The sequence below is a fragment of the Temnothorax nylanderi genome, unplaced genomic scaffold, assembly GCF_030848795.1.
Source record: "Temnothorax nylanderi isolate EJ_2023f unplaced genomic scaffold, tnyl_v1.0 TNYL_tig0048_pilon, whole genome shotgun sequence".
NCBI lineage: Eukaryota > Metazoa > Arthropoda > Insecta > Hymenoptera > Formicidae > Temnothorax > Temnothorax nylanderi.
In genome coordinates this window covers 1,207,963-1,235,920 of record NW_027249110.1, presented here as the reverse complement: position 1 = coordinate 1,235,920, position 27,958 = coordinate 1,207,963, and the positions used below count along the sequence as shown (strand labels likewise).

General features: G+C 47.1%; 2 protein-coding genes across 4 annotated transcripts; one reads left to right on the top strand and one right to left on the bottom strand.

The window, feature by feature from the left end:
- Nucleotides 1–13: 13 nt before the first annotated feature.
- Miga (mitoguardin) lies at nucleotides 14–27,942 on the top strand. 2 transcript variants are annotated; one of them, XM_071706031.1, is made up of 10 exons: nucleotides 14–183; nucleotides 371–521; nucleotides 671–814; nucleotides 12,532–12,615; nucleotides 23,981–24,168; nucleotides 24,724–24,858; nucleotides 25,114–25,226; nucleotides 25,297–25,465; nucleotides 25,547–25,780; nucleotides 25,850–27,942. In XM_071706031.1, the coding sequence occupies exons 1-10, from the start codon at nucleotides 85–87 to the stop codon at nucleotides 26,165–26,167; spliced, it is 1,635 nt and encodes a 544-aa protein (XP_071562132.1). In that variant the 5' UTR covers nucleotides 14–84; the 3' UTR covers nucleotides 26,168–27,942. The 2 variants fall into 2 exon arrangements, with proteins under 2 accessions (XP_071562132.1, XP_071562133.1); XM_071706032.1 differs by lacking the exon at nucleotides 12,532–12,615.
- LOC139772369 (beta-pore-forming protein unzipped) lies at nucleotides 1,169–20,996 on the bottom strand. 2 transcript variants are annotated; one of them, XM_071706034.1, is made up of 6 exons: nucleotides 20,855–20,996; nucleotides 20,570–20,721; nucleotides 6,398–6,611; nucleotides 5,594–5,967; nucleotides 4,871–5,205; nucleotides 1,169–3,925 (listed from the first exon to the last, which is right to left on the bottom strand). In XM_071706034.1, the coding sequence occupies exons 3-6, from the start codon at nucleotides 6,609–6,611 to the stop codon at nucleotides 3,355–3,357; spliced, it is 1,494 nt and encodes a 497-aa protein (XP_071562135.1). In that variant the 5' UTR covers nucleotides 20,570–20,721; nucleotides 20,855–20,996; the 3' UTR covers nucleotides 1,169–3,354. The 2 variants fall into 2 exon arrangements, with proteins under 2 accessions (XP_071562135.1, XP_071562134.1); XM_071706033.1 differs by lacking the exons at nucleotides 20,570–20,721; nucleotides 20,855–20,996 and adding an exon at nucleotides 20,180–20,522.
- Nucleotides 27,943–27,958: the final 16 nt, after the last annotated feature.

Genomic DNA, 27,958 nt, shown 5'->3' with positions numbered 1-27,958 from the left:
TGCAGATGGCGGTTTTCACGCGAGAGAAACTCGCGGCTCGGCAGCACGCGTGAATTTTGGTTAATATTGTTTATAACAAAGTGAATGACAATGTCTCTTTTCAACGTGCGGCATTTCTTCGGCACGTTATACCAGCGTTACATGGTCTCGTTACCGGCGATACACTTATCTCGCACGCAAAAGGTAAGAGCGAAATCTCGGCGGCCTCTTTAAGGTTAGAATAAATACTTTCACTATTTGCGCTTGATCATTACATAATAATGCAAAAAAAGTTGCAGGGCCGTGTAACAATCGCGCGGGGATGTTACTGTTGTAATTCAGACTTGCTTCGCGCGAGTACGGATCCGTTAATTGCGAATGTTTCTTTTAGATTTTCATCATCTGTTTCACCGGCGGTTCAATATTATTGGGAGGATTGGCACAGTTTTTGAAGAGACGACGGAGACATCCTATCCCACCTTCCAAAAGGCATTACAGAGACTACAAAACAAGATTAGGAAACGTCAAGAACGCTAATTTTGGTAATACCGTTGTTACGTACTGTCGCGTTACACAAAACAATCTAATTGTGAAGTTTAAATGCGATATAAAACTTGAATAGATTTAAATCTATTAACGATTATATGACAAAGCAAAATAATACGCCCTTTGTGTTACATCGAATGTCTAGATGTATTGTCGCAAGCGTCCTGGGCGAGAAGAAGCGAAGCCAGCACTAGAAGTCACATTAGTGATCGTGCGTCACTCATCTCCTCTGTGCCAGGTGGTCCAGACAACGATGAAAGACTTACTCCACAGCAGTACGGTGTCCTTGGTAAGTCTTTGATGAAATTTATCATTAATAACTCAGACATGTGTATCTTATATGTAAAAGAAAACATAGCTAAGGTACATAATCCTGTTACCAAGTTCATCTTGCATATCTGTATCCTCATGAACTTTTTAATTTTGAAACAAAAATTTAGGATAATATACCTTGACAACGTAAAAATTTTAGATTTTGTCGGCCACACCGTGCTCTTAGTATCTTTTAACTGATACATTTTAATTACATCTCTTGTGGAATAATCTTGATTTTTATAAATAAAAATGTATATAATGTTTCGTATTCTTGATCTTGTTATCTACTTACTCGCGAGTCTGGGAGATGGGCAACGTCGCCGGGAACTTTTTGTATGTACATAGCATTTATATTTACATGATAATGTACAATACAGCAGCATTATTCACAAATAATACATCCGAGAGTAGATAACTTTTAGAACGGTTCTTGGCTTCGCCGAGGTTTGATAACTAGTTTCTTCAGGGTTCATTTACGTCTACCTACGGCGTACAGGGTGAAATATCAAGAAATTAACCGTTCATCTATGATCTCGGATCGTATGAACGTACAGCTTCTTTCTCCATCGAGCTTTACGCTAAAATCGCGCCGCCACTCGTTACGTCGCGTTTGTTTCGTCAGTTTATTCAGAATATCGAATATAATAGGTATATACCACAAATTTTATTTGCGTTCGTTTTCTATATCGTCGCCTTTTTTCTCGCTTTCTCGCAAGTCTTTCGATCTCGCAACGAATTATTGCTTTCTCTCGCAATCGACGAATTGCTCACCATGATGCTTTCTTTTCTTTCTTTTTCATTGAATATCACAACAGGCGTGATTAGGCTTACGTTGATAAACGTCCTTAGTGACACATCCGCTTTAGTCCGAAATAAACGATTTTCGCGCTAATCCTACGGATTTTCATCATCGGTTAATAGTAAAATATAAGAATTGTACTTGTGTGTGACGCTACTATCGATAGAGAAAATATCTATAAATCATGTTATATATAAATAAGCTTACTACACAATATTACAACTATCAAGATCATAGAAATACATATTATATACATATATGTGGATACTTCTTCGGTAAAAACGCTGACAACGCAACCTCGTATGAAAAATGACCGTCCTCGTCACCTGAATCGAGTGAACAAAAAATCTTTCCACGAAACGTGTCAAACTCAATAATTCTATACTTCGCACGCGTACCAAAATATTCTATTCTCTTCTTTATTAATGGATTATTCAGATATTTATATTATATATACCAATAGTTTCCCTTCCATATCGTTACAATCTTCTTCAACAGTACTCTAAGAAACCTGCAAATCCTATCACTTTACGCACTAGCGACAGATGGGTACATACGAATTGTTTGTCGAAAACTTAAAACTAAGAGAAAGATACGCATATCAACAAATATTTTGCAGATTTTCTACTCAACGCGATCATGAATATCGTTGTCACTTAACATTATCACAAACATTACGTTTGTCGTTTCGCTATAATAGCTTTGGAACTTAATCGAGAATCAGTATCGCAAAGAAGAACGTACCCATCCATCCCTACACTTTATTTATTATCCCTACACTTTTCTCTTTCTTATTTGCTATCCTTATAAATTTTACAATCTTCTAAAATTATACGGCATTCTCAAAAATATATCATAGCTGAATTAACTCGCATATCTTGCTCTGTCTTTTTTTTCTCCATTGCTTAACTTCTATTCGCCTCCCGACTCGACGTATACGCTACTATACTCGTCCAAGACGTTATTCGCGACATTTACAAGCTCTCTGTCTTTCTCTTCAATCGCTCTAAAAAGAAAAGAATGTGCCGTCTTGAAGCGATTGATCTCCCTAAAGGATTTAAAAGTTACGCTTTGCGAAGGCATAAGATATACGTTATAGCTGGAAAAGTCGATTCACAGCGGGATTAGAAAAAGACGGAATGTTATGCGGTCAGTTCTTGAACAGTATAACGGGTGAACGTTTCGCGGCTAGGTTAATCCACCTGCATATCGGTCGTTGCGATCTCGCTCTTGTACTTGACTCATCGTCGTGAGACTAGCTCCATTGTTCGCGAAGATACTTTTCTCTCGTTCTCTCTTCTGCTACCCTAAGACGCATGTGTGTGTGTATGTGTGGATGTGAACATGTGTAAATGTATATAATAATATAGATATATCATATATTAAATATCTCGAGTTTCTTTTTAAAGGCAAGCATATATCAGCACCGCGATTCAGCGATGCGTGTATGTACGTGTGTTCAAATAAAGAGGTCATTCGCGCGACAATCGCTACGTACGAAATTACAGCAATTTTCTTTCCGCGTATATGTAGTATATATTTTTTTTGTTCTTTTTTCCTGTGTAATTCTTTTTTGCCTTTTTCAATCCTTTTTCCGTTCTCGTTTACTGTGTCGTCTACTGGATTATATTATTTTATATTACTATTGCGGGAATTAGGAATTAACGTTTAGAGGCGGTAGTGGCGGCGGCGACGGCAAACGCGCGATCGGGCCTTCACGTGATTCTGTGGAGTATCAGAAGCAATAGCGGCGGGACGACGAGCGTCAACAGGCTCGATTGGAGCGCGACGGACGTGGCACCGGAGTGCAATCCCACCTTGTCCTTGAGCGACTGCGGACCGCCGTCGTCGCTCTGCATGCCCGTCGACATGTCCGTCTTCTTCGGCGGTAGGATCAGGTTCTCGTCGTGGTTCACCATGTCCGACGCGTCGTCCGTTCGGTGCCGATGCGTCGCCCGGTTCGTCTCCTGCGGCTGCTTCGCTGTCGTCGCCGTCGTCGTTGTCGTCGTCATCAACGTCGTCGTGGTCGGTAGCTCGGTGGTCGTGGTAGGCGGTGGTACGGTGGTCGGCACCAGACTGAAATTGCTCAGGAAGTAGACTGGCCCAAATTCCGGCATGATGTCGAATAACGTTTCCTCCTGCCGAGTGCCGCTGATCACGCGCGACGTCGTCGCTCCGTCCTCGTAATGCGAGATCAAAGTCGCAGTGTATGGTACCTCCATGTCCGTGTAGTTCGCCTTTAGAGTCACGTTCACGCCTGTGCCAGGCTCCAGATAGACCAGCACGCTGTAACAAACACGTCGGCTCAATCTAGAGAAATCGGTCCCTATAATATCAATCGCGTATATATCTCCTCTCTCAATAACATCGTGGCGAAATAACGAGTCGCACTATTTTGCACCTATCAAAAAATTCAATTGGTAATTTAGCTTCGTTATTCAAGAGAGATACATATTTATAATTTATGCAAGGACACGTCTCGGATTACCAAGGATTACTTCGGGGATCGAGTGCGTTAACTTAGCACTGGACTACTGCAACTGGAACGCGAGTCCGATGCACGATCGTAATTGTGTTGCGTTGAAGCATCACTTAAGCTGAAGCGCGACGGAGTATTCTGGGGCACACCGGGCGGGAAGGGTGGTACGAAGTCGCGCAAAGTGCACTCCAGGCTCATCTCCGCCGCGCGCGAGCTTCAATGATGCACAGGAAGCGATGAAGTGCCCCGGGGGGCTAACTAGAGAGAGAGCGAGCGAGAGAGAGAGAGAGAGACACACGGTTATGTCGCGGAATAAACCTGAACTCTAATTATATCTAATTATAGAGATACGAGATGAGATTACGGACTGAATCGTTGCAAACCTTAACACCCCTGTCCGACTTATGATTCATTGAACACCCCGTATCGCCAATTCGCACCGTAAATCGCTGCAAAAGCGATGAGGGAAGCTTTACGCTTCATCATTACAATGTTCGTAATCATTATAGAAGCGAAGCTAGAAGGGGAGATAGGTAGGATAGGATTCATCTAAATTGGCAATTTCTCTCGTAACGCCCCGTCAAAAACAGAACTTAAACGTCAGCTTGCCCTCGTTCTACGCGTACTCTTTTGCGATCTTTTAGAATATAAATAGGATATTTTATCTCTGGATACTCGTAAAGAAAAGCTCTAAATTTGCATACCTACTGCTCAACCTCGTCGCTCGGATGACAGTTTAAAACGATACTCACTTGTAAGCCTCCGTGCGATTCTCGTCGTCGCGCGTACCCCACGTTATGTTCGGCAAGGATGTGCCGTTGATAAGCGTGATCGTGGTGTTCAGGCCGTTCAGGATGGCGTGCCTGCGGCCCCAGTAGACCGAGTATTTGTACCTGTATACACAGGCCTCCGCCAGGTTCGCCGGTTCCGCTCCGCGGTTGATGATCGTCGCCTCGTTGAGTACGCGAGGTACGCGCTTAATATCGCGCTTCTTAGGCCAGTTGAGTTTAACGGCGCTCAGCTCGTAACGGATCGGCTCGGTTTCCACCAGCAACTCACCTGACTTCGTGGACTCCTCCTTGCCGTTCTGTGAAAGAGAACAGAGTCTCACACGCCGTTCGCCGCCGGCAACTCAATTACGCTGTTACATTAACGCGTTACGTTAACGTATATCTGCCATGAACTTAATGACTTTGAAAAAAAAAAAAATTCTCAAGATCGACAAGTTAAATTTAATACGATATTCCTATTTATTAATCCTTATCGTGCTGGCAACTCGCTCTGAACAAGAAATTTTTTCCGTACTTGCTCATTCGCCCTTCCGCGGTTCAACTTGTTGGAATCTTGGTCTCTGATACTGACAATATCTTTGAACTTTTGCCAAGATGGAAATCAAACGGGAAGATGCCAACGCACTTTTGTCTCTTTTCCAATTCCAGGAGACATGATAGAAATCGCGATTTCGGTGTACCCACCTCGTTCACGTAGACGATGGTGCCGAAGTTCTCGACCGAGCTGAGCGTGCCGATGTAGTGGGTGTACCGCGACTTCTTCCTGTCCTTGGCAACCTCGTGCCGGGCCACCAGCATCTTGTCGACGTATACCGCGCCCAGATGAGGCTGCTTAAACCTATCCCAGGAGACCCACGAAATCCGCGCCGCCCCATCGACGTTCTCCAACAGCTCATACTTCTCGTAGGACTGCACGACGCCGTGTATCGTCACCGTGCAGACCTTCTCCTTTTCCTTCTGCGTGCCGGCCACCCATACGCCACTATGTATCGCACGACACACGTAGAGCGCCGGCCTCCTCGCCTCCAGCTTCTCCGCTTGATTGGCGTAGTTTTCGTCTGCAATAAATCCGGAGATAATCGATTATTAATCACTGTATCTAATTCTTAGGATTTAACGTTTTTATCTCGTGCGACGAGAAATAGAGACTATGACGCTAACGGTAATGCCGCGCGAGGATACAATCGCTACCAATTCGCATCTAGATTTTGCGCGTCCCCGAGCGTCTTTGTTTCTGAATGAAGTGTAAACAAGCGTGACAACTCTGACGTAATATCGCGTTGCACAATTAATTAATGGTACACGTAAGTTAAATTCAGCCGGACCAAGGCGAATTCAGCGAGCGCGAATAAACACAAGTGAACAATTTGCTTCAGTGAATGCGAACGGTGCTATCAACACGGCGACACTTGTCGAAAGCAAACTACTCATTCCTCCCGGTCCGGACTCGGTTTCGTGTGTTGTAACAATCCGGGAGTATCGTCGCACCTTCACCATCCGGTAGGTTTTCGACGCCACCGATGACTATTTCCTTCGATTCGCTCGGATTGTAATGCGCTACCGGTAGCCACTTGAGCGTGGTCGAGGTGAGCGGTTGGTGGCCGTACTTCGACAGTATGTGCACACTGTTGTCCGCGGTAGTCGTCGACAGCAGGAAGACGCAGCCGAGCACTCCTAGGGCGAGGTAGTTCTGTCGAAGCATCTGCAAACGAAATACAAAACGCGAGTGAGACGAGCGAGTTAACTTTTCAGCCTTATCTTCTGGGATGAGGAAATGCATGCATTCTGGTAATGCGTGCAGCAACGAGTAATGAAGTTCCGCGCAACTTCTTGCGGTCCAGTCTTATTTCGAATAAGCCGATACTAAAGACTTCGTCTCTTGTCCTCAGCACAGTCTAATACAGTCGATTCGCAGATCGAGTTATCTAGAAGTTTTTAGCGATTCTAATAATATAGTTCGCCAACCACGATCGTTTTGAAGAACCATCTCGCTGCCACCTCATTATAAAGAATGTAAAGGGTTCAGCGCCACTTTCTCCCCTTCTGGCTTCCCCATTTTTCTGCCGGAGGTCGACGGCGCGGTCGAGCTATGCAAAAAATGCGCGCGATTTTCCGGCGATTAACACGCAACGAGGGGGCACGCTTCCCTCCTATCTAATCGCGTCACGATCGGCAGCAAAAAGAAAGAAAAAAACCGGCAAGAGGCACGAAGCGTGCGCATAGCTTCGCGCTACCTATTCTGCGCTAACTCTGCTCTCGCAGGCGAGAGAAGCTGGCCGCCCCTCTGGGCTTTGTGATTACGTTTCCGCTTACTATGCCGAGCGTGTCTTCAACGCGGGCCCCCTCTCCCCAGGTATAACTGGACCTCGACTCGGTTTTGCTCTTGCCTCGGTGTTTTCGCTTCGGTTGGTCCGGCAGCGAGCGAAAAGGAAAACCCCCGCGAGCTCTAACACCCGGGAAAGATAGAGAAAGAGAGTCTATAATCCTCGGACCTTCCTTCGGAGATCGATAAAATACATCTTGCGAAAATGTAATAGTCCCAAGAAATGAACGTAGGTAGGAACGAGTTGAAAGTCTCGGAGAATCCCTATTAAATTCAACGTCACAATGAACGAAGTTCCGCGAGTCGCGATCGTATCATTCGGGATTCGAGACGCGAACGGAAGTCAAAGGCAGCGGCGAATGAGCCGTCGATTGGCGTGTGTTTACAAAGGCAATGACAAGTTGCATAATTGCTCGCTCAGCCTGTAATCGATATAACGGCCGCGCAAGTGGTAATTCCAGGCGGTCTCTCTTCTCATCGTGCGACTTTTACGGCGACGATGACTCCGGCTGGAGCTCGTGCCGACTCGGAACCGGCTAGCTTCTCGCGCACCGAGCATATCGGCTTCAAGTAACCGTAACGGTTCCGTGGCGTATCCGTTTGCACGATAATACGCTCGTTTCACACCACTCGGCTTCCGCCACTGGAAAGCCACCCGACGGAAAGGGAGAGAATCTGTTCTTCTCTCGGAGAGTCCGTGGGCGGGAGGCCTGAAGTGGCTTTAAATATTTATTAATAGAATTGCACGAAAGAGAAGGCTGGATTTGAGATAAAAGGCGACACAATGACGACATGAAATCTTCGTTTTCCCCGACAAACGATCCTCCTCGCAATCGCTATTGAGAAGTAAAAACCGGTTCCTCTAACGATTGAATTCTAAATTTGGAGAAAGCAAAGTCCGATACGTCGTCGGCCGGACTTTTCATTAATCAATAGCGAACGTGGGAGGCAGCGCGATTGACGGAGACTTTATACATGTACACGTATTAAATAATATCGGACTTGGTTGGAATTTCGCAGTGGAAACGTGCGTGACCTAGCGCAACGCTGTCCGCGATACCGTAGTAACGCTCGTGATATCGTAATGGATAGAGGATTCAATGGAACGGTTTACCGGAGAGAACTAGGACCAACAACGGTAGGGAGTGGGAGTGATAATTGATACGCCAGTCTGATTCCGACAACGGTGTCAAGTGGCGGCAGGAAAAAGGAAACGTTAACGACGTAGGAAGTAGCTTGTACCTCAGAGCAACCAATCTCATTTTATCGTCCTCGGGAGAATTACGCGGCTGGAATTATTTAAACAGTTGGATAATATATTCAGCCGGTAATCTCGAACTTGTACTTCTTTCCCGTCGTTCCATCCTGCAATTAATTTTCCACGCTTGGTATATATCGAGACCGCACGTCAGCGTATTAAGCCGACAAGAGAGACGATTATATGCGTTTATGGAGTATCCTCTCGCGAATGATTTTGCGCAGCGGCGCGGCGGCCAATCGTGGGGCTCGCCACTGACAAAACGTTTCCGCTCCACGGTTGTTCACGGTTCCGCGGAAACCGTCATTGTCGGCGCATTATTGTCGCGATGGCATCGCTCCAATTGTCAGAAAGATACGACGCTGCTGATAACCCTTTCAGCGCGACCCACACAATTGTCCGAGTCCGGTTTTTATATATATATATTTTTTTCAGTCTCGCGTATTTTTTTTTCTCTTCCTTCGCGTAATGCTCTTCGTCGCGTGGAATCGGGCGAACGTGTCCGCGTGTTCGCGAAAGATCGAGTAACACAAAAAAAAAGATCCTTTAATGCAAACGTTCGTATTCGTAAGAAATCAATTCGTACCGAGCACGGTCCGTGACCCGAATGGAATTTCCGCACACAAAGGATTTCGCGCGTTCCGTCCCGTTCACGGGTCTAAAAAGGGACGCATCGCGAATTCCGAGGGCACCGGTTGAGTGAGTTCTGGAGGCGGTTGACTGCTCAATTTCGATTTGAAAAGCGGTGAATACCGAACGGCGCCTGCACGCGCGATTTACGACGGAACGGAATCTGCGTGAACGAGACACGTCCATCGGCCGAGCGAAAAACGTGTCGCGAGACACCGCCGCTTTCGGTCGTCCTGTCGCGTCGTCGGGGAAAGATCCTCAATGAAAACACGTGAGAACGTGACAGCAGCGCGGAGAAGTAAAAAGGAACGCGATCAATTTTCCCTTTCCGCGGTCGTGTTCTCGTCAAGCCCGAGATTGACGCCGACACCGGTTTCGCTAATCAACAGGCAGGTGTAATCTCGCTTTGCGTTACGTGCACGCGGCGTACAAGGAGTCCCGTTAGCCGCGCGCGGGTTCCAACGCTCCGCGTTAAATCCGCTCTCCTCTTTTTTTTTTCTTCGCTGCCGATCCTCGACGATCGAGACACGATTCTCTCGGCATTGAAGGCTGAAGCCAGCTGAAGCCTTCGACGTTTTACGACAAGGTGCGAGTTACGGCCTGCCGTCGCGCGCGCGACATTGACTTCGTGACACGCGCGCTCGAGTTCTCATCCGCGCAATGACGAGGAGCGCACGCGGAGGATTTATTGCCGTTTAAAAGTCGGTCTAGCCCAGAGCGGCTAAGGCCGCTTCTCGTTGTCGGCTTGTCAGAGCTTGTCAGTAAATTAACCGCGGAGTAACGTGTAACCGGTTTAAAGCGGCGCCGTGGAATCGTAAACACGTGTCAGAACTTGAAATTCTCTCACGGAACGCTCATCTTTTTCCTTTATCCTTCGCTCTTTCTCTCCATTGTCGACATCCTTACGGATTTGCGCCGTGAATTCGTCGGAAAGCTGTAGGCGACTCGTGAATCCAGATCGCCGTTAAAAAGCTGCGAGAACGAAAGGTCAAGCCTGGTTTCGGTTGCAACATGTGTAACGCGATTCCCCGAGAACAGATATGTACGCACGTGTAATTTCATATTTTCAAGTACCTCCCGGATAGCTCGCAACACCGGAAACATAATAATGCCCTCGCGACATAGCAGGACAGAAGTTTTTCGTCGGTCTCAGCGCAGTTCCGAATATCAATAAAGCTTAATCGCCAAAATGAATAAAGGAACTTCACGTAAATGTCAATCAAATGGAGCAAGTGAACACAATTCATTAAATAAGTAATAACTAGCACAGTTCATTAAATTGGCTATCAATTAAATAAACAATTAGATATCAACTTAAATATTTTGTATCAATACTTGCTGATACCACAAATATAGTCTTTTTTTTCCACACGCAGATCAACGTGCGCGATTTTCTCGTTATTGTTGTCGATCCGTGATGAGACGCGCGGATACCAGAATTTCAGAATCGTTTTTCAACGAAAGTTACGCAACTGCAAATTGCTCGCCGCATGGGCGCGGTCCATCATTTAAACATCAACTTTTTAACCGGTCTATTTTCTCAGGCAGCGCTATATATCTCGCGTGTCGCAATGATCGAGATTGAAGGTCAAAACTCGGCGCGTACGCAACGTTTCGTCGATGATACCCGGCGCGAGGATCTCGTTTCCAGTCGCGAAACACCCGGGGAACACTCGCGACGGCGCGGGATATTATTTATGTTACGTACAGACATTCGTTTCTTTTCTCGCTGGTGATAAAAATCATTGCGTGGGCACGCGGAGTCATAATACGCGGATCGTTCTTCACGCTCGCGCTGCAACCTTGCCGTTCGCATGAATGATGTAATTCAAGAGACTCGGTATCGGAGATCGGTCTCTGGTCGAAACGTCTCGTATTTACAATCGAACACTTGTATCAAAATGAAACGATCGCTTCCCGTTTACTCCCGGTTTTCGGATTCTCTCCTTTTCCCTTTCTTCGAACGATCCTAAGCGTTTTTGGAAAGCAGACAAATCGAAATAAAATTGTAAAAGTATAGACGTCGGTTTCCGTAAAGCTCCCTCAACTCGAATCGACGATAATGGCAAATCAAAATATACCGAAGAGTCGAGTGGTAGCCCGTGTGCGAATTGAAAGAGGATCAATCTCACGTTCCCCGTGATCGTTGGCATCGTGATTATATAGAGGGAGAGGCCGGCCGAGACTGCGGTCGTCAAAATTGATATTCAGCGCGCGATATCGGCTCCTCTGCGCAAAGCAGCGAAGAAGAGATTACGGCGCCGGTATATACTCGTATACGTTTTCTCGCGGCGACAAACGTATCGAGTATCGAGCGTATCAAAGCCGGCAAAGAGCGTCGAAGCTCACGAGACGTAGCCGTGGCGCGTTAAAGGATGTCTTTCGTCTGCAACGCACGAGAGGCCACTCGTTACATTTCGCGCGGTTACACGTTTGATGCGCCGATGACCCACTGGCCTTAACTGCACGGAGGCGACTTTTGGAGTGCGACCTTGACGAACGTTTGCGTACTCTTAATTGGGACCAATATGCCGCCGGTCACGCACTTTGGCGAGAACGGCACGACAGTGAAAACTCGGGCTTTAAATCCCCAAACCCGCGGACGCGATCTCTCAGACTGATCGTCCGGGATAACGTCGGCTTGTGGGTGCGTTCACCACGTTGATTTTTCCAGCTGTTACTCGCGAAGGGTCGACAGCTTTGATTCCGATCGCGAATGGTCCGTGAGCACGCGACGGGTGAAAAAAAAATGAATAAGATTGAAGAGAAAGCAAGAACGGTACTTTTTAAATGTTAATTAGTCCCGCGAGCTAACGTTACCGAATCTGGGAGGAAAGGGGCTTGATTTTCGTCAGTGTCTCGCTGACACGCGACAGAAGATTTTTCCGGAATGAATTCCCACGTAGCTCGGATCGATCGGTTACACGTAATGCGGTTGACCGTCAGCGGAAGCAGGGAGGAGGGAAGCGGCGACCCCGATTTCCCATCGATCATTCGCGAATCCAGGAATAGAGGTAACCCGGCATAACAACAACGGCCCGGACGTTTAAATTTGCTAATGGTTTTTGCGCGACCCGGTCGGTGAACGGTCAACGTCGAAATAAACACGCCGACTTAGCGCGGCGCGCGCGCGCGCTTTAATATTCATCGGAGAAACGGTGCAGGCGAGATTATCCCCGACGAAATTAGATAATTGACTTTCACAATGAGTTACGACGGCACGCTAATATCGCCGGCGCAATTTAAGAGAAAGTATCCGCGCGCACAGAGTATCTGAAATGGATCCAATGGCCACCAGTCATTTCCTCTCGAAAAGTCGCGCACCGTTACCGCGTGTACTTTTGCGCCTGTTCCCGAGGCACCGAGATCCAGCGACAAATCTCCGCGTTACTTTTATCTTCGCCGTTGCAGGAAAACGCAGGGCGCGGCCCCGAGTCGGCAGTACGACCGGAAAGGCGGAAGAATTCTTCCCTATGCAAAAACAGGTCAAATCAGGTGGAACAGATATATTCTATTAAATATTAAAGAATAGTATTTAAACCACTACCTTGCCATGTGTGTCGCAATTTATTATTTTAACACAAAATAGTTTTTTAACTCCATTGATTTAGTTAAATTAACATTGCTTTAGTTAAATTAACATATTGAGTAGGAGCAGTGGCGACCTGTAGGAATCGTTAAAAATGACTCGAATTGAGTACAATTTGACACTACGAATTTAACAGTGCATCTTTCTCGTTGCATGAGGCTTTGTCTTCGGAAAAGGATCAGTCCCGGAACCGATCGAGAGAAATGTAAATGGGCCGCGAGATGCGGTAAAACGACGTCCTCGGATACTTCCGATACTGCGGGATTGCCGATCACGCGCGGCCTAACTGCGGGACACGTTCGCGTAACGGGAGGGGGGAAGGGGGAGAACAGATAGGGCACATGCCCTTGCCACACGGAATACGAAATGAGGGGGAATATCGATTTTCGCCACGCTACACGCTATCAGCGAACAGCGTTACCATGATAACACCCCCGCCGTCGTCGTTGCAGCGGAACCTGATGCAGTCGGCCGTGGGCTCGCTTTTTGACGATTCCGCCGTCTCTTCCTGGACACGTGTGAGAAGAGGTGGGCGAGAAAGAGACATGGAAGAGAGAAATCTTATAACACGTGTCTCGACCACGGCGACAACGACAACAAAGAAACAGATTCTTCACAAAGCCGAGACGCCGCCCGCAAAGCAAACGCATTGTCGCCCGTCTCGGTACACCCTTCCCTCTTTCGCGAGAATCGCTCTCGCGAGCGCGCACAATGGAACAAAAGCTTGTTCTCTCTTGCTAGGTGACTCGGCTCAAGTGCGGCGTGATGAAAAGTGTGCGGCGCGAAAAGAGGAGGAGAACGCGGAAGGTGGTAATGCGTCGCGGGAGGATATCCCTCTCGGATGTTGCGTCAACATTGTTGCGTCATGGTATATTCTGGACCACGATGGACCCTTGAAAATCTACTTTCACCGAAGAGGAACGGATATTAACGGAGCGCTGCATGGCTTTGACACGTAGAGGCGACGCTCGCTTCCTTTTAGCGCGGAGTATCTCGTCTGAAATGTTTCCCCTGCCTTTGACAACTGACACAGCAAGTCTTTCTCGTCGAGAAAAGATTCTTTTCCTAGTTTCAAAAATTTCAGACTCGTTTATTTTTTCATTTTGTTTTTATATCAAATACTTTTCATTTCAAGCAGGGACTTGAGGGAAAATTACACTTGAAGAAAACTTTGCGCGTCTCCTTGAAGTAAACGAGTTCTCGCTTACGCATTTTCTCGCGTCGTCGAAAGCAACGGGAATATTTCGAGTGGCCAAGCGAAATATAAGCCCTCCGGTTCCGGTTACCACCAAGAAAAAACGTAACGTCAGCTCTTATCGTCTTACGTCATCTCGCCCTGCGGGTATTTACCTTCTCTTGCCGGTCGGCCGGCCGGATTCGTGTTGACCGTGCACTTCAAATCGCGCCGAAGAAGCCGACGAAGGAAAATCGACCGCGAGGATCTCTCTCCATGCATACGGAACCGTGTGCTTTCTAACGTATGCCCACGAATAAAAATCGCGCGAAACGTAAAACGCTAGCGATTTAATTGACCGTGGAACCCTCTCTGAGATTAGATCTCGGTATTATAATTAGCGACGCACGTCTCCTCTTCCTCTCTCTCTCTTCCTCCTTCCAACCGATTGCAAATTAATACGCTCGATGAGTTTTCTCACCAGTTTCCACGCTCGAAGGCCATCGCGCGCCAGACCGAACGGTAAATCGATAACGTTTCGCATTGACCTCGAGAGCGGGCAACATCTCCTGTGTTCTCTCTCTCTCTATCTGTATTGTAGAGCAACGGCCCGGAGGATCTTCAGTTGAACAGTCGAAGATTAATTCCGGGTCTCGGGAGAACACAGACTCGAGACTATCGTCCTCCCCTTCCTCGTTCTCTCGGCGCAGCAGGTCGCGAGGAAGCAAAGGGTTAAAGAGGCTAATTAACAACCGGTATCGATACGACACGTTAGGTGCGTTGACGTAGCGCAAAAGGCACCGTTACCACGTCGGAGAAGTCACCCGCCTCTGCAAGATCGGCGCAAGACGGGGGCGGAAAATAAAACTCCCCCGTCTTCCGTAATCCGTACCCCGCGCGCGCAATCTGTCACTGTCAAGGGCACCTATGCGACCAGAGACCGTCTCTACATCGCCATTGTTAGTCATTTCCGTCGCTCGATTGCCCCCGGCGACATCGCGTCGCATCGGAAACTTAACTGCGATTCTCCTGTCCAAGTCTCTCTCTCTCTCTCTCTCTCTCTCTCTCTCTTTCTCTCTCTGTGATCGTCACGATATTACCGCTGATTGCTTCATTGTCGCGGAACATCCTTCTCCCTTTATTGCCCAGTTGCTCTCCTCCTATCTCTATCCGCGGGGATAGATAAGGCCTATCTATGTACGATGCGTGTGGGAAAATCAGGTACCCGAGCGGCGCGTTTAACTAAACAGCCGACTCCGCATTTCATCGGACAAATAAACACCGCATTCCGTCAGTGGAAACCGATCGCCTCGCTAGTTGAGTTTCTCTTTGGCGAGAGAATTTAATTAACCGATCCGGCGCACCGCGCTCACGCGAGGGATCATCACAAACAAGAAGACGATCCGTCCGTTTTATTTAACCGTGTTTATTTCGATCCGTAATAGTCTCTGTCGGTCGGAAAAAGCGCGGCCAGAGAGAGATAGAAAGAGAATTAATTATTACTGTTTTCCGCGACCGTTACCCGACTCGGGATAAAGGCACGAGTAAAAGGAGCCGAGACGAGGGGGCGTACTCCAAAAAGGACGATCGCGCGTTTGTACCACGCCGAAGTCTCTTCGTCGGAGTATACCGAAGGCCCAAGGAGCTTCTCTCTCGCGGCCGATGACGTGGCTTTCGTAGTGCGGTGTGACCTCCATCGTTCTACTTTACAACGAAGCCGAAGTCCTGGGTAAGCAAGGGAGAGAGAGGTGGCTTACGCCGCGGTATACGATTTTATCCTCCTCGGCTCCACGATCACGTAGGCCTTTATTACGAATGAATTGATGGTGTTTATTTATGTTCCGGCGTACATCCTTGCCGAGGAACTAAGACCAGTGCGAACGGCGTTTACAAGTACTATACGTAAATAAAAATACATATATACAGCAGAAAAATAATATAGTAGTATAATACGAAGAAGCGATGAGACTCGGCGAAGTAAGTTACAACGCAGTAGCGGAGTAATCGTTAACGAGTCGGAAAGAGGGGAGTCACTAAAAATAATAACGGATTAAATTAAACGCGGCCGATTGATTTTCGTCTCGGTACCGTACTGCGATGTCAAACGTGACGTTTATTTTTATCGGATGTAAAACTCGCGCAAACACGCCACGGTACTGTGTGCTCGACATTGAATGCGCCGCTAAATGAAGAGAATACACGAACCGCCCGCGGACTCTGCGTCGTACCAAGGATGCTGGGCATATTAATATCCTCCTAGATGGAGGTATCTAGATTACCCGGCGGCGGTCTAATGGAATAAAAAGAAAAGATTCCTGCATGTCCTGCGTACTTGGTCAACTCGGTGGAGGAGGAAAAGGGACGGGAGGGCACAGCGTGACGCGAAAGAGACGAGAGATGAGGAGAGAAGATGAGGCGCAGAGGCGGCAGAAGTAGCAGCAGTAGCAGCGTGCGACGATGTGAGCCAGATTATGAAAATCAGAACGAACGGTCGTCGGTGTAGGTTAAAGGCTCGTTGCGCCGCGCTGCCGGGCCGGGGCGTGTAACGATGTCACTTTTATTAGCCTCATCAGGGGCACCGAGAGAGGCAGCCTCCGACCGGGGGCGGGCACCACCAACCATTACCTAATATCCAACGTGATCGCGTATCTCGTTAGTCGTTACGCCGGCAATTTGCATCCATCGACGCGTCGTTGGGCGAGAAAGTTTTCGCGTGCCTCTCGTGAGACGACGGCACCTGCGGCTGCCGTCCCTTTAACTTTAAGATAAGAGAGAAAAGTTTCCCTTCCGCGGTGTATTTTCGGCGCGAACGGGAAAAGAGAGAAGAGAGTAGGCGCGAAGAATCCGAACGACGATTATCGATTGTAGCGACCGTAACTTAATCACGCTTAATTGTGTTAATTATATCGCGAGATTCGAGAGCGCGAGAAACGTCGATAATAATCGGTGTCGACGGCGCGGCGCCGAGAATTCCAAGGAAAACTCGAAGGAGAAGCTCGAGGCGTACCGAGTCCCCAAGGATCACCTTCCGTGAGAAAAAAAAAAGAGTCCTACCCTCGCTCGGGATTGCGTAACATCCTCCTGACCACGAATGCGGTCGCGGAGGTAATTATTGTATTATGATTGTGGGAAATTTAATATTCCTCCCTCTCCGCTCCCCCCCAACCCCTTTTAATGTGGAACACGGTGCATTATCAATATTCATTTACGCGCGCAATTTAACGAAGCGCCTGGGTATTTAATGTAATATAACGTAACGCGTGTAACCGCCGTTACGCGCACAGGTTTCGACAGGAGAGATTCGTGGAAGTGAAAATCAAACGGGTAAATCGGGGTCACTCGTTACATCGCAAATCATATTTCGTGCATAGGTACGCTCGCGAGAAGGTATAGTAGCGCATTTACGCGCGAGCGAGTTCCCCGTACACGTTCGGCTTGAAAATCGGGTTACACCCTGCTCGGTTACCTACGATTAATTACATTGAAAGCATGCTCGCGTAATTGCACCGCGTAACACATCCGTCATTCTAACGAGCGCGCTATCATGTCTGCAATCGTGACGCGGCGTACTTGGAAAAAAAAAAAGAAAATAAATAATTTGCTTCAGACGAAGATTCTTTAGGCGCGAAGACAACGTGAACTTCTCAACAACAAACCCCGAGCGAGTGCACGGGACAAAGTTTCTAATTAGAGAAGAGGAAGGAAAGGGAAGTCGACGAATCGAGGCTGGAATAACAGAGAACTAGGTGTCTGATTATATTATCGGTGGAAAAAGGCCTCGGTAACGCAACGTGACGTAACTGTCCGGCAGTTAGAATCTCGGCAATTCCTGTGCGAGACGTCAATCACGAGCCGCCGCCGCCGGAGGAACGAAATTATATACGGCGAAAGAAATTTCCGCGAAAGAAACACGGACAGATTAATCCGGTCTTAACGATCGCGGGTACGTCGCGCGAAGTGTTAAATCCAGCGGCGCGTTTTTCTGCCGCTTCTCCTGGGCGCGTCCCGTTCTCTTTTTTTTTTCCGGAAAATATCGGGACGTGACATATCGCTGATATTGCGAAACGTCGCGCGAGACTCGTTTCGCCTTGGAAGAGCGCACGGTTACTTCAGCGCGTATCCGTTACGTGTTACATACATACGGTACGAATTGGAATACCGCGTGCGTCACTATTACGATATGAATTGGCTCTAATATAATAATATTAGGAATTTCGCAATCGCCAGTTGTTATCGCGGCAACTCCACGGTATATATTAATCCCCGTGTGTATCACGACCTCTGGTCACGCGACGGGAAACGTCCTCCTTCATGCAATACAGAAAGCAAGTCGGGAGAAAAAAAAAGGAGCGAGAGGGGGGACCGGTTATCCTTGGATATCGTTCCCGAAGGAGATTGGAGTTGATTGATAAAATTGCGTGTCGCGCGCGATGGAAGTGTGCGGAGGAAAAGTTGATGATCGGACTAATCGGAGGAATGATCTTCGATCGTCTCGGACGAGACCCCGATCTCTCTCTCTCTCTCTCTCTCTCTCTCTCTCTCTTTCTCTCATCCTCGAGAACAGATCGTGAACTGAGAATCGTGAACCGAGGAGGAGATCAATTACAGTCTCTCTCGGTCATCTCGGACGAGATCCTCGCTCCCGTTGAAGCTTATCGCGACCCGGTCGCGAATTTCTCGCGAGGGAGACGTCCCTTCTCCAGGGACACCCTGCACGTAACGCCTCGAGGCGACTGTGAATCATCCCGCGCCGCGCACGAACGGGCAAACACTTCGCAAGTCCAAGATAACCCGTTTCTTAATCGGCCGTGTACGCGCTTACTCGAGCGTGCGTTATCCTCGTGCACCGTGGCGGCGCGGCGTGAACGGGAAAGGAAGAGAGAGAAACACACATACGGAGAAAGAGAGAGGGAGGGAAAGAGAGCGACGAGGAAGTGCGCGTGTGCTAGGGGAATTTCCAAGTTCACCAGGCACCTCCATCGATCTGCCGGCTATCTGGCGTTGTGGCGGCCGGCTATCAGCCGCCCGCCGTCGTTGCCGCTTGCACTTTACGTGCCGCAGCGGTGGTGGCGGCGGCGGCGGCGGCGTTCACTTTTATTCGAGGGTAACACCGGCCGGGAACCACCACCGGCCGAGCTATCGACCCCTGAACTTGACCCCCATAGAAGCGAGAGCCTAAATCCAGCGGCTAGAGGAGGCCCGCGTGCTATCCAACGCGTCCGCGAATCCTCGACGCGGCTTTATAGACAAATATCCACGACGAACTCGAGGGACGGGGAAAGGGGGAGAGAGAGAGAGAGAGAGAGAGAGAGAATAAAATCTTGAATTGAAAATTTCTCATTCTGACATTCGATTTCCGTTCTCGTCTCTTTCCATCTCGGGATCTCTCGCGCGCGCGCGCGCGCTTCTCGTGCACTCGATTTTTGTTTGTTGTGAATTGTTGCGCAATAAACAAGGTACGCCCAGGTGTTGCCCGCGGCTGGTCGTATTGTTCGCGAATCCCCGATCTCTCTCACGATGGATGCGTTTCCCCTCCTCCCTCGCGGGGAAGGGGGAAGGAAACAATGCGATCCCACCCATTTTCTTTTCCTCGGGGGTTAGCGCGGTCGCAATCGATTCTATTGATCTATCTCGAGTGGTCGTCTCCATCCGCGAAGGGTCGAAGGAACGCTCCGTCGTTATTGCGGAATACCGAGAATTCTGTGTTGCTTAAAAGATATCGCCTCTCCTGCGTCATCCGAGAGTGCACCAGCCTGAAGTGAGTCGTCGATGCGTAACGTCCGCCAGCAAATATATCAAACATCGATATTTTTTTTTAAACCCCAGCCCCCTTCCCCTTCGTCATTCCGAATGACGAAAAGGGAAGGGAATTGAGAAGAAAAGATTCGTATATGTACCTCTTCGCAAGAGCCTGCTTTCTGCTTCGAGACAGTTCTCGAAACAAAAAGTGTCACGGTATTTACAAATAGAAAAAGAGAGGACGATTTCAGGCAAAAAGGCCTGAACTGGCCGACGCCAGAAAGAACGCCGGCAGGTCGAAGGGAAAGGCAAATCCTTCCGACAAGGAACTACACGACACCGTTGTTGAATCTTTAAATGGCGCTCATTGTAACGAAATTGCGTTGCACGGAATTATCCTACATGTGTAACATCGAACAGATACGTGGCCAGGTCAGAATTTTCCCTCATCTTTGGGGTGACCCGAAAAAAACGAGTCATTCGTCGCGGTTATAGTTTTTCGGGGGCGAAACACAGGATCTTCGGAGAAAATGGCTCAAGGACTCTTCTATACTCACCGTGATTCTGTCTTCGGTGTGTTCGCTCGTCGGTACTCTACTTTAATCCAAATAACAACGCGCGTGGGTAATATCGCCGGAAAACACTGTGTCGAGAGATCTCTCTCTCTCTCTCTCTCTCTCTCTCTCTCTCGCTTTACTTCGTCGCGGACTACGGTCTCGCGACGACGATCATGGTACGAGCACGGGACGACGATCCTCTGTTACTCGTTCGATCGGGCGGGCAAAAGCTCTTCCGCGTGTCAACGGCCGTGTGTGTTACGTGCGGAAATATCGCTGCGACTTGCGAGCGCGCTGCGCGATCAGCGGCGAACGAATGACGCGCTGAACGTAGCCGAGTAACTGACGCCAGCGCGCGAAACACGGAGCGCCCCCCCCCTCCTCTCCCACCTGACTTCGCGTCGTCGCGTCGTCCGTCCTCGTCGCGCAGCCGTTGGACGCGCGTGCCGCCGTCTTCCTCGCGCTCCCATTGGTCCCTCCGTCTCCCGTTCGGGCTGGCGATTCGACGCGAGATCAAAACTCCGACGGCCTCTCGTTCGAATCTGGGAAGAAGGAGAAAAATCGCGAGATGAGATGACATTTTTCCTGGAAAATTTAAAACGTTTCGTCGCGAGAGGACGGAAAAGCTACGAAACATATGTTTCACAACTACAATGTTCCTATTTGTTTATTTACCTCTTTACAATCGCGTTTGCCGCCCCTCGATCACGGATTACGTCTGTTTAATTCACGAAGTTACTCCATCGTGGTTTAATCTCGATACGGAACGAAAGTTGGGGGGACGCGCCCGCCACGTCCAGCTCGTGGGGACGCGCGAGCCGTAATGTTTAATTCCGACGATTGTCCCCTCGAGGATTCCGCGGAGCCACCCCTGCGCAACGTTAGCCCACGTTTTAACGTTAGCAACGCGTGTCGTTCCCCGACGAGTCGCGTTGCGTTTTTCAAGCTCATGGTCCACGGAAAAACCTCGAACACCGTATTTTCTGCGCTAAAAGTAACCGCCCGAGGGCCCGAGTCGTAGCGCTACGAGAGGGACGATTCGCGATACGGATATATATTCGAGTGAAGTGAAGTTAATCGCTTTCACTCGGCGCAAAACGCGCGCGAGCTTCAAGCGGTGCGGGCGCGCGCGCGCGCGCGCGCGCTCGCGTGTCGTATCGTATCGACCCCTCACCATTGGATGACGCATCCTCCAATGACCGGCCGACCCGGCGATTACGTCACTCCGGGGGTATTATTGACGCCGGACGTATGCAACGGCGTCGCACTGCCGCGTTTCTCCGGGGGGCATCCCTCCGTGTCTCGCGACCCCTCCGGGGTCGTCCTGGGGGTTGCGTAATGACCGGGCACCGGTGCGAGATCGCGATAGGTTTTAACCCTTTCGGGAGAAAACTCGGCGCCCAGATGGACACGGAACATTTTCGGGATGGCGAAGTTTTCTCCGGACAGGATTAAACCCCGTTACGATCCGCAACACAAACACACACGTATACTTGGAAAATAGATTATCCTTTTGAGTTACGGCCTGACCTGGAATGAAGATGAATCCCACAGGGATGCAGGGAGGAAGAATGTTATTACAGATGTAGGAGAAGGATTTGATCACGTATACATCTCGCGCATTTCTCTGTGATTATAAGATACGAAGAAAAGAATTGCATATGAGAAAATATGTACTTTTTTTAGTTTGACTTTGGTTTTATATTGTTAAGTAATTGTACGTGTGAGACAAAAGGGCCGCACGCGATCTGCGGAGACAAAATTGTTCGTTTCGAGAGGAACACCCGAGACGCCGGGCGAGATTATTGGGGCAAAGTGGCGCAATACGGAACACGCATTGCCGTGTTTTGGCCTTCTCCGTTTCCTCACTCAATTTCAGGAATGCGATCTTCACGTCGCCCGGCGGCGAGCGTGCCGCGCAAACAAACCGGGGCACGCGTCTCGCACGTCGTGCATTCTCTCGCGAACACGGGCGAGCCGCGAGGGACAGATGCACGCCTTCCCACGAAATGCCCTCGTTCGAAATTAAAGTCGAGGACGAAAATTAGCGTCGAAGCGTCGTCGTATGTACGGACGAAGACCCTTGTCGAGCGATCGATACTTGATTCATTTCCGAAGATCGAACCGCGCCGTTGATTAATATTCGATTAGCTCCTCGGTGCGAATTTCAGCCACGAATTCGTCAATAAGTTAAAATAATTTACAAGCGAATTCAGTCAAATTCCGATTAACTTAATTGCTGATTAATTCAACCGAACTGAAGAATTCGACTTAAAGCAACGCCTCTAACTACGTAATTTGTCAGTTTATTAGTCCTTATGCTATCTAATCTTTTTTTCTACATATATTAAGATAAAAATTAACAATTCATTCCGCGCGCGTTGATAAAATAGTATAAGTTAATCGAGGTTCGATCGAAGTCACTCTAATGTTTTTTTTTTCGGCCAAGCTTTCTGTCCTTCCTCTCTCCAGCAATTTTTTATTTAGTTCGACAGTTGATATCTACGACACGCGATGGAAACGAATTTGATGCCCCAAATCCGCCTTACATCCGTCCGTCCGGAGATTCGAGACGAAATTCTGACCTTACAAAGCGGATTTGACGCTCTTTGAAACCTGGAACGACTCGAGAGGAAGAAAAGATCCGTCGCGATCAATCTGTCACTGTTATCTCATTAATAATTTCTTCACCCTCGCGAGGCGGCGATACTTATCTCGGTACAAGTTTAACAAATATAATCCCCTCGTGAGGATTCGTTACGCCACTGATCGGCAATCGTTTTAAGCCTTTAAGCAATGAGTCTCGAAGACGAGTCAATTGTCACGCGAGATCGTCACGATATCGATCTTGCGGGTATACCGTTCCAGTTTCGTCGGCCGGTGTTGTATATAATTGTCGGTGACGGTAAACGGCACAGATTGAAAATGATGATGGACCAGCCTTCGGGACATTAGCCGGAGGAGGGCGGGAGGGGAGGGGGGGGGGGGGTGGACGGCCCCCTGAATTAACGCGGCGTGTCGGACTTCCGTTGTGGCAAATTGGTGAACGTTCTCCGGCGACTTACGAAGGATTGAATAAAGGGAGAGTGGCGTCACCGACTCGGAATTCGAATCCCTGAAGTCCTCAACTGTCCTCAAGTGTAGTAGTTTTAGCAGTCCTCAACGCTCTCCCTTTTCTCGCTTTTTTTACCGTTAAGGAAATTGATTGGTCCATATACATATGCATAAGGAAATAGACCAATCAATTTTCTTATGCTTACGCATTATGCGTTGTGCAGAAGTGTGTGCTCCTCGCTTAAGTCGTCCGCGCGTACAGCTCGACGTTAATTCCGGACTCGTTGATTTTCTAGAAAAAAAAAAGCGTAATTTCCTGCGCGCGAAACGAGGGGAAAGGTATGTGTCATTCCGGCTGGCTGGAAGCTGAGCTCGAATTCCTGCGGGCAGAAAGAGAGAATATGTATTAAAATAATATATATCTTAATAATATACCTTAATGCAATGTCTTTACGTACACCATGAAGTAATATATATAATTACGTTTATATATCACGATTAGATTTGACGAGTGGACTCTTGCGCTTCGCTGTCAATGACAATAACGCCATTAATTCTCGTTATCGTTTTTTCTGCCCCTCCTGCTGAGGCTGTAAACTTAACGCGTCCGCTTACATCTTCCCCTGAAATTCTCAGATTACGTTATTACGTCTGAAAAGAGTGCTATGTTTACGGCTTATTTTTGTTCCGATATAGGAGACCCATTCTCCCCGCGCCGAGATAAACTGACGCCGTTCTTGTTGACAGGACTCGAGGCGCTGGAAAAGGCCCTTTATTGCTGGGAGGACGCGCTCACCGCGTTCAGCTCGACCCTCGGCAACGACGCCCTGGCACTGCCGTCGAAAGCCGACGCGGCGTTCACCCACGACGTGCAGGAGCTGCTCGACATGGGTTACCAGATCCAGAGCCACGCGGAACTGCTCTTCCTCGATCAAGTACGGTATCTCTCTCGCGTTACGGACCTTCTCCGTTTCTGGATCTGGCCGATCGGGAAACGCCACGAAATTGATCCGCCGACTCGGCACGCCCGCGCCGGCAGCGTGACCTCGAGATTTCGGTTCCTCGACCCGAGGAGAGACCACCGCCCGTCCATTCGGCTTTACTTAGCGGACGAACGGACGGGTGGACAATCACCCGATGCCATTCCATTCCGTTGCATTCATCATCAATTGTCCTTCTACACCGGTCCGGTAAAAAAATGCGGGAATTAATCCAATTTAAATGACGGCCGCCCCGGGGGTAATTAGCGCAACGAGTCACTTGACCTGACGCCATCAGCCGCCGGGAATTGTTGCGGAACGTTAATGGCATAGGAAGTGCACGACTTTCTCTCCGCGAGCAATCCGAGTTTTCGGATTGCGATACATATCGGCGATCTCCGACGTATGCGTCACCGCGGAAGCTGCGACCCGTCGTTCATTTCCCCCGATGCCACGCAGCTTCTGCTTTTCGCTTTCCATATTTACGCTTATCTACCTTTTTTTCCGCAGCACTCCGTTTTATTCCGCAACGACAGCGAGGAGAGCCTTGACAAACCTTCGAACATCGGGACGCGGATATCTGGCTTCAGGGATAAAGCCGACGCCGCATCGTCGCCCGAATCGTTCGAATCTGCACGTGACGGGGTGAGTTATATGCGCGGGACAGAATATATATAAATATAATCTCTGTTCGTGTGTCGTGCGGGAGATTAAACGGATGCGTCAAGCGGCTGTGGGACGTTGACGCAATTCGATGATGCGCCGTGACTCTCGAAAAATGATCAACTGCTTTACAATATATCTACTTCACATCTATTTTTATAACTACAACCTATTCCCGACAATTCTCTCGATGCTGAAGAAGAAAGAAATTAGCTTACGATATTAAAATTATTTCAGGTTGCGGATCTGCGCGAATTCGAAGAATTCTCAGAACTGTTTCCACACTTCGAAAGGCAAAAACTTTATCATGCCGCTCTTAAACGGTACGAGGATAAAGGCATTCCTTGCAGGTAAATTGATTTAGTTTGTCGAACATGTATTTTTATGTACGGATGCGATATCACATATATATTGTTACAGGAGACTACACACGGAGCTTGTAAAATGCGGATCGGACGTAGAATATTTAGCGAAGGTGTATTGCCTGCGTCAAGCCTATACGAAGTTATTTAATTTACCCACGGCAAAGGCATATATAATGGACGTGGGTCGTCAAGTCATTAGCGATTTAATTATGTACGCGGATAGGGTAAGATTATTAAATAAGCACAATATAACAGTGTCGAAAATTAATTGCTCGAAAAATTGAAAGAAGAAATTGCTGTTACAGGATCCTAAGGATTACTTGATGTATTATGAGCGCATGCTGGAATTCCTACAAGAGCCGCGCAATCATAGTATCATGGAGGAGGAATTGAGCGCCCGAGGTGTCAAGTGCATGAACTTCTATGACGTGCTCATTGATTTCATACTCTTAGACGCGTTTGAAGACGTGGAGAAACCGCCGCCGCCCGTCAGAGCTATAGTCCAGAATAGATGGGTGTCCGCCAGTTTTAGAGAAACTGTACGTACAGGAATATTCATTTTCCACCGTATCATCCTCGACATTCATTTAATTGTCGATTGTTCTAAGGCGATAGGAACGGCGCTCTGGTCCCTCCTCGCGGGCAAAAGAAGGATGCTGAAATACGAGCAAGGCTTCTTGGCGCACTTCTATTCCATCTCCGAACAAGTCTCGCCGATGTTCATTTGGGGATTCTTGGGTTCTGAAGAGAGTCTACGTATCGCTTGTCATTACTTCAGGGAGCAAGTGATCGAGTTTCTTGTAGATATATTTAATTTCTTTAAGGTACGATATACAACTGTCGACGACCTTGCCGCAGATATTCTCAGGGAAATGAAGCTAAGAGTCGAGAATATAAATCAAAAACTGTCGTTAGATGGTTGCTAGCCAAATGAGATACGCTTAGGCAACTATGTTAATGCAATGTGTTGAATAGGCTTGATATTGCAAATTGCATTGCATATACCGCGACAACATCTATGTTGTAAAAGAGAATGTAATATCAATATTAATGGAATTAAGCTATGTCTGATAAGTTGGGTAAACGGTGCAATTTATTATCGCACGTTTAAATTTTCATTACCGCGCCCATAATAAGTAATTATTACAGTAAGCAATCTTGCGAAATTATCTAGCGAAGTAATATCGCAAAGAGACTACTGCGCACCCTTCTGTTGCCGCCAATTAGAACTCTCACCCGTATGTCGAGTTTTTCACATTTGAATATATAAAAATGACATCAACCTTGAATAAACGTTAACAGTTTCTAATATCCAATTCTCCACGAACAAAGGAGATAATGAAAACATTCAATATAAATTTTACATAAATGGATATCAAATTTATAGGCTGGGCCTCTTATTTACAAAGCTTGAGAAATTAAACCATTGCGCAGACATACAATTAAACACACGTTATTCATCTTGACATAACGAGTAACTTCGTTATCAATCATGTGATACGAATTTTGTAGACATTCTATAAATCAATTTGCAAGACATGTAAAACATTGTGACTATTGCAATCCTATTTATTATTTATTAAGGTGTAACACAGTTTCATTTTTTTATTTTATTATACAAGGGTTTTTTTTAAATATCTTATAGGATTGCGCACATATTATTGTAAAATACCTCAGTGATACCTTTCTACATTGTTTAAAAGATTATCGTGTACTTTAGTTAAATCGATATTGCAGTAATGATTTATGTGATAAAATATAGAAGCATTTAAATGAAATCAATGTAATATCGTCGGTTCACATATAGATACACGGTCTGCGTGTACACTTGCTGCGCGCGCACACTTGGCGCGAGACACTACCGTGCATGTCTTTTGATAACATCGTTCCTTACAGATAAAAATAATATAATGTACAATTTAATTATATTAAACGTTAATCGAAAAAGACCGTTTTTTAAGTTTTATGAACGAAATTTCCCGGTGCTATCGTTTTAACTTTATTAGACAATTGGCTTTAGCAAGATGCTATCGTCTGAACGAACGTAATTGCCAAGCGTGTTTTATTGTTATTTTTAAAGTAGTTACCATCGTCAAAATGTAAATAGATTAATATAAATTATATATCATAGTTGAATAGTAATTCAAAATCAACTCATCTCGCCAAAGATATGTTTATAAAATGTACCTATAGGCGATTTTTGGCGATCGTTTGGTACGGTTTGGTACATATACCAAAGATGCTATCGGTACTGGTGCAGTTTGGTACACTTTGGTTGCTTATACCGGAGTCACGCCAAAAATCGCCTTATATGAATATTTAATGATCAGTTTTAAGCCAGTCAGTTTAGTGACATTCCACATATAATAATAAATAAGTTATATATATATATATATATATATATATATGAGATACATACATTTTATAAATATCTTTGAGATTTCACTTAGCATGATATTTTGATAAAAATACATTTAATTATTCTTACCGTAAGAAATATATGTGATGACGACAACGCATTAATTTCATGACATCCGATCTTTTTGACATTTGATACAATTTTGTAAATGATAATCCTTAAATATTTATTTTATAAATAATTTAACTTTCATGATACATGAATTGCGTCTTGTATAACAAAATGTTATATTTGTTAAAAAAGATACCATTTTAATTATAGAAATAAAAACGATTCAACAACCTAACGTAAAAATTAA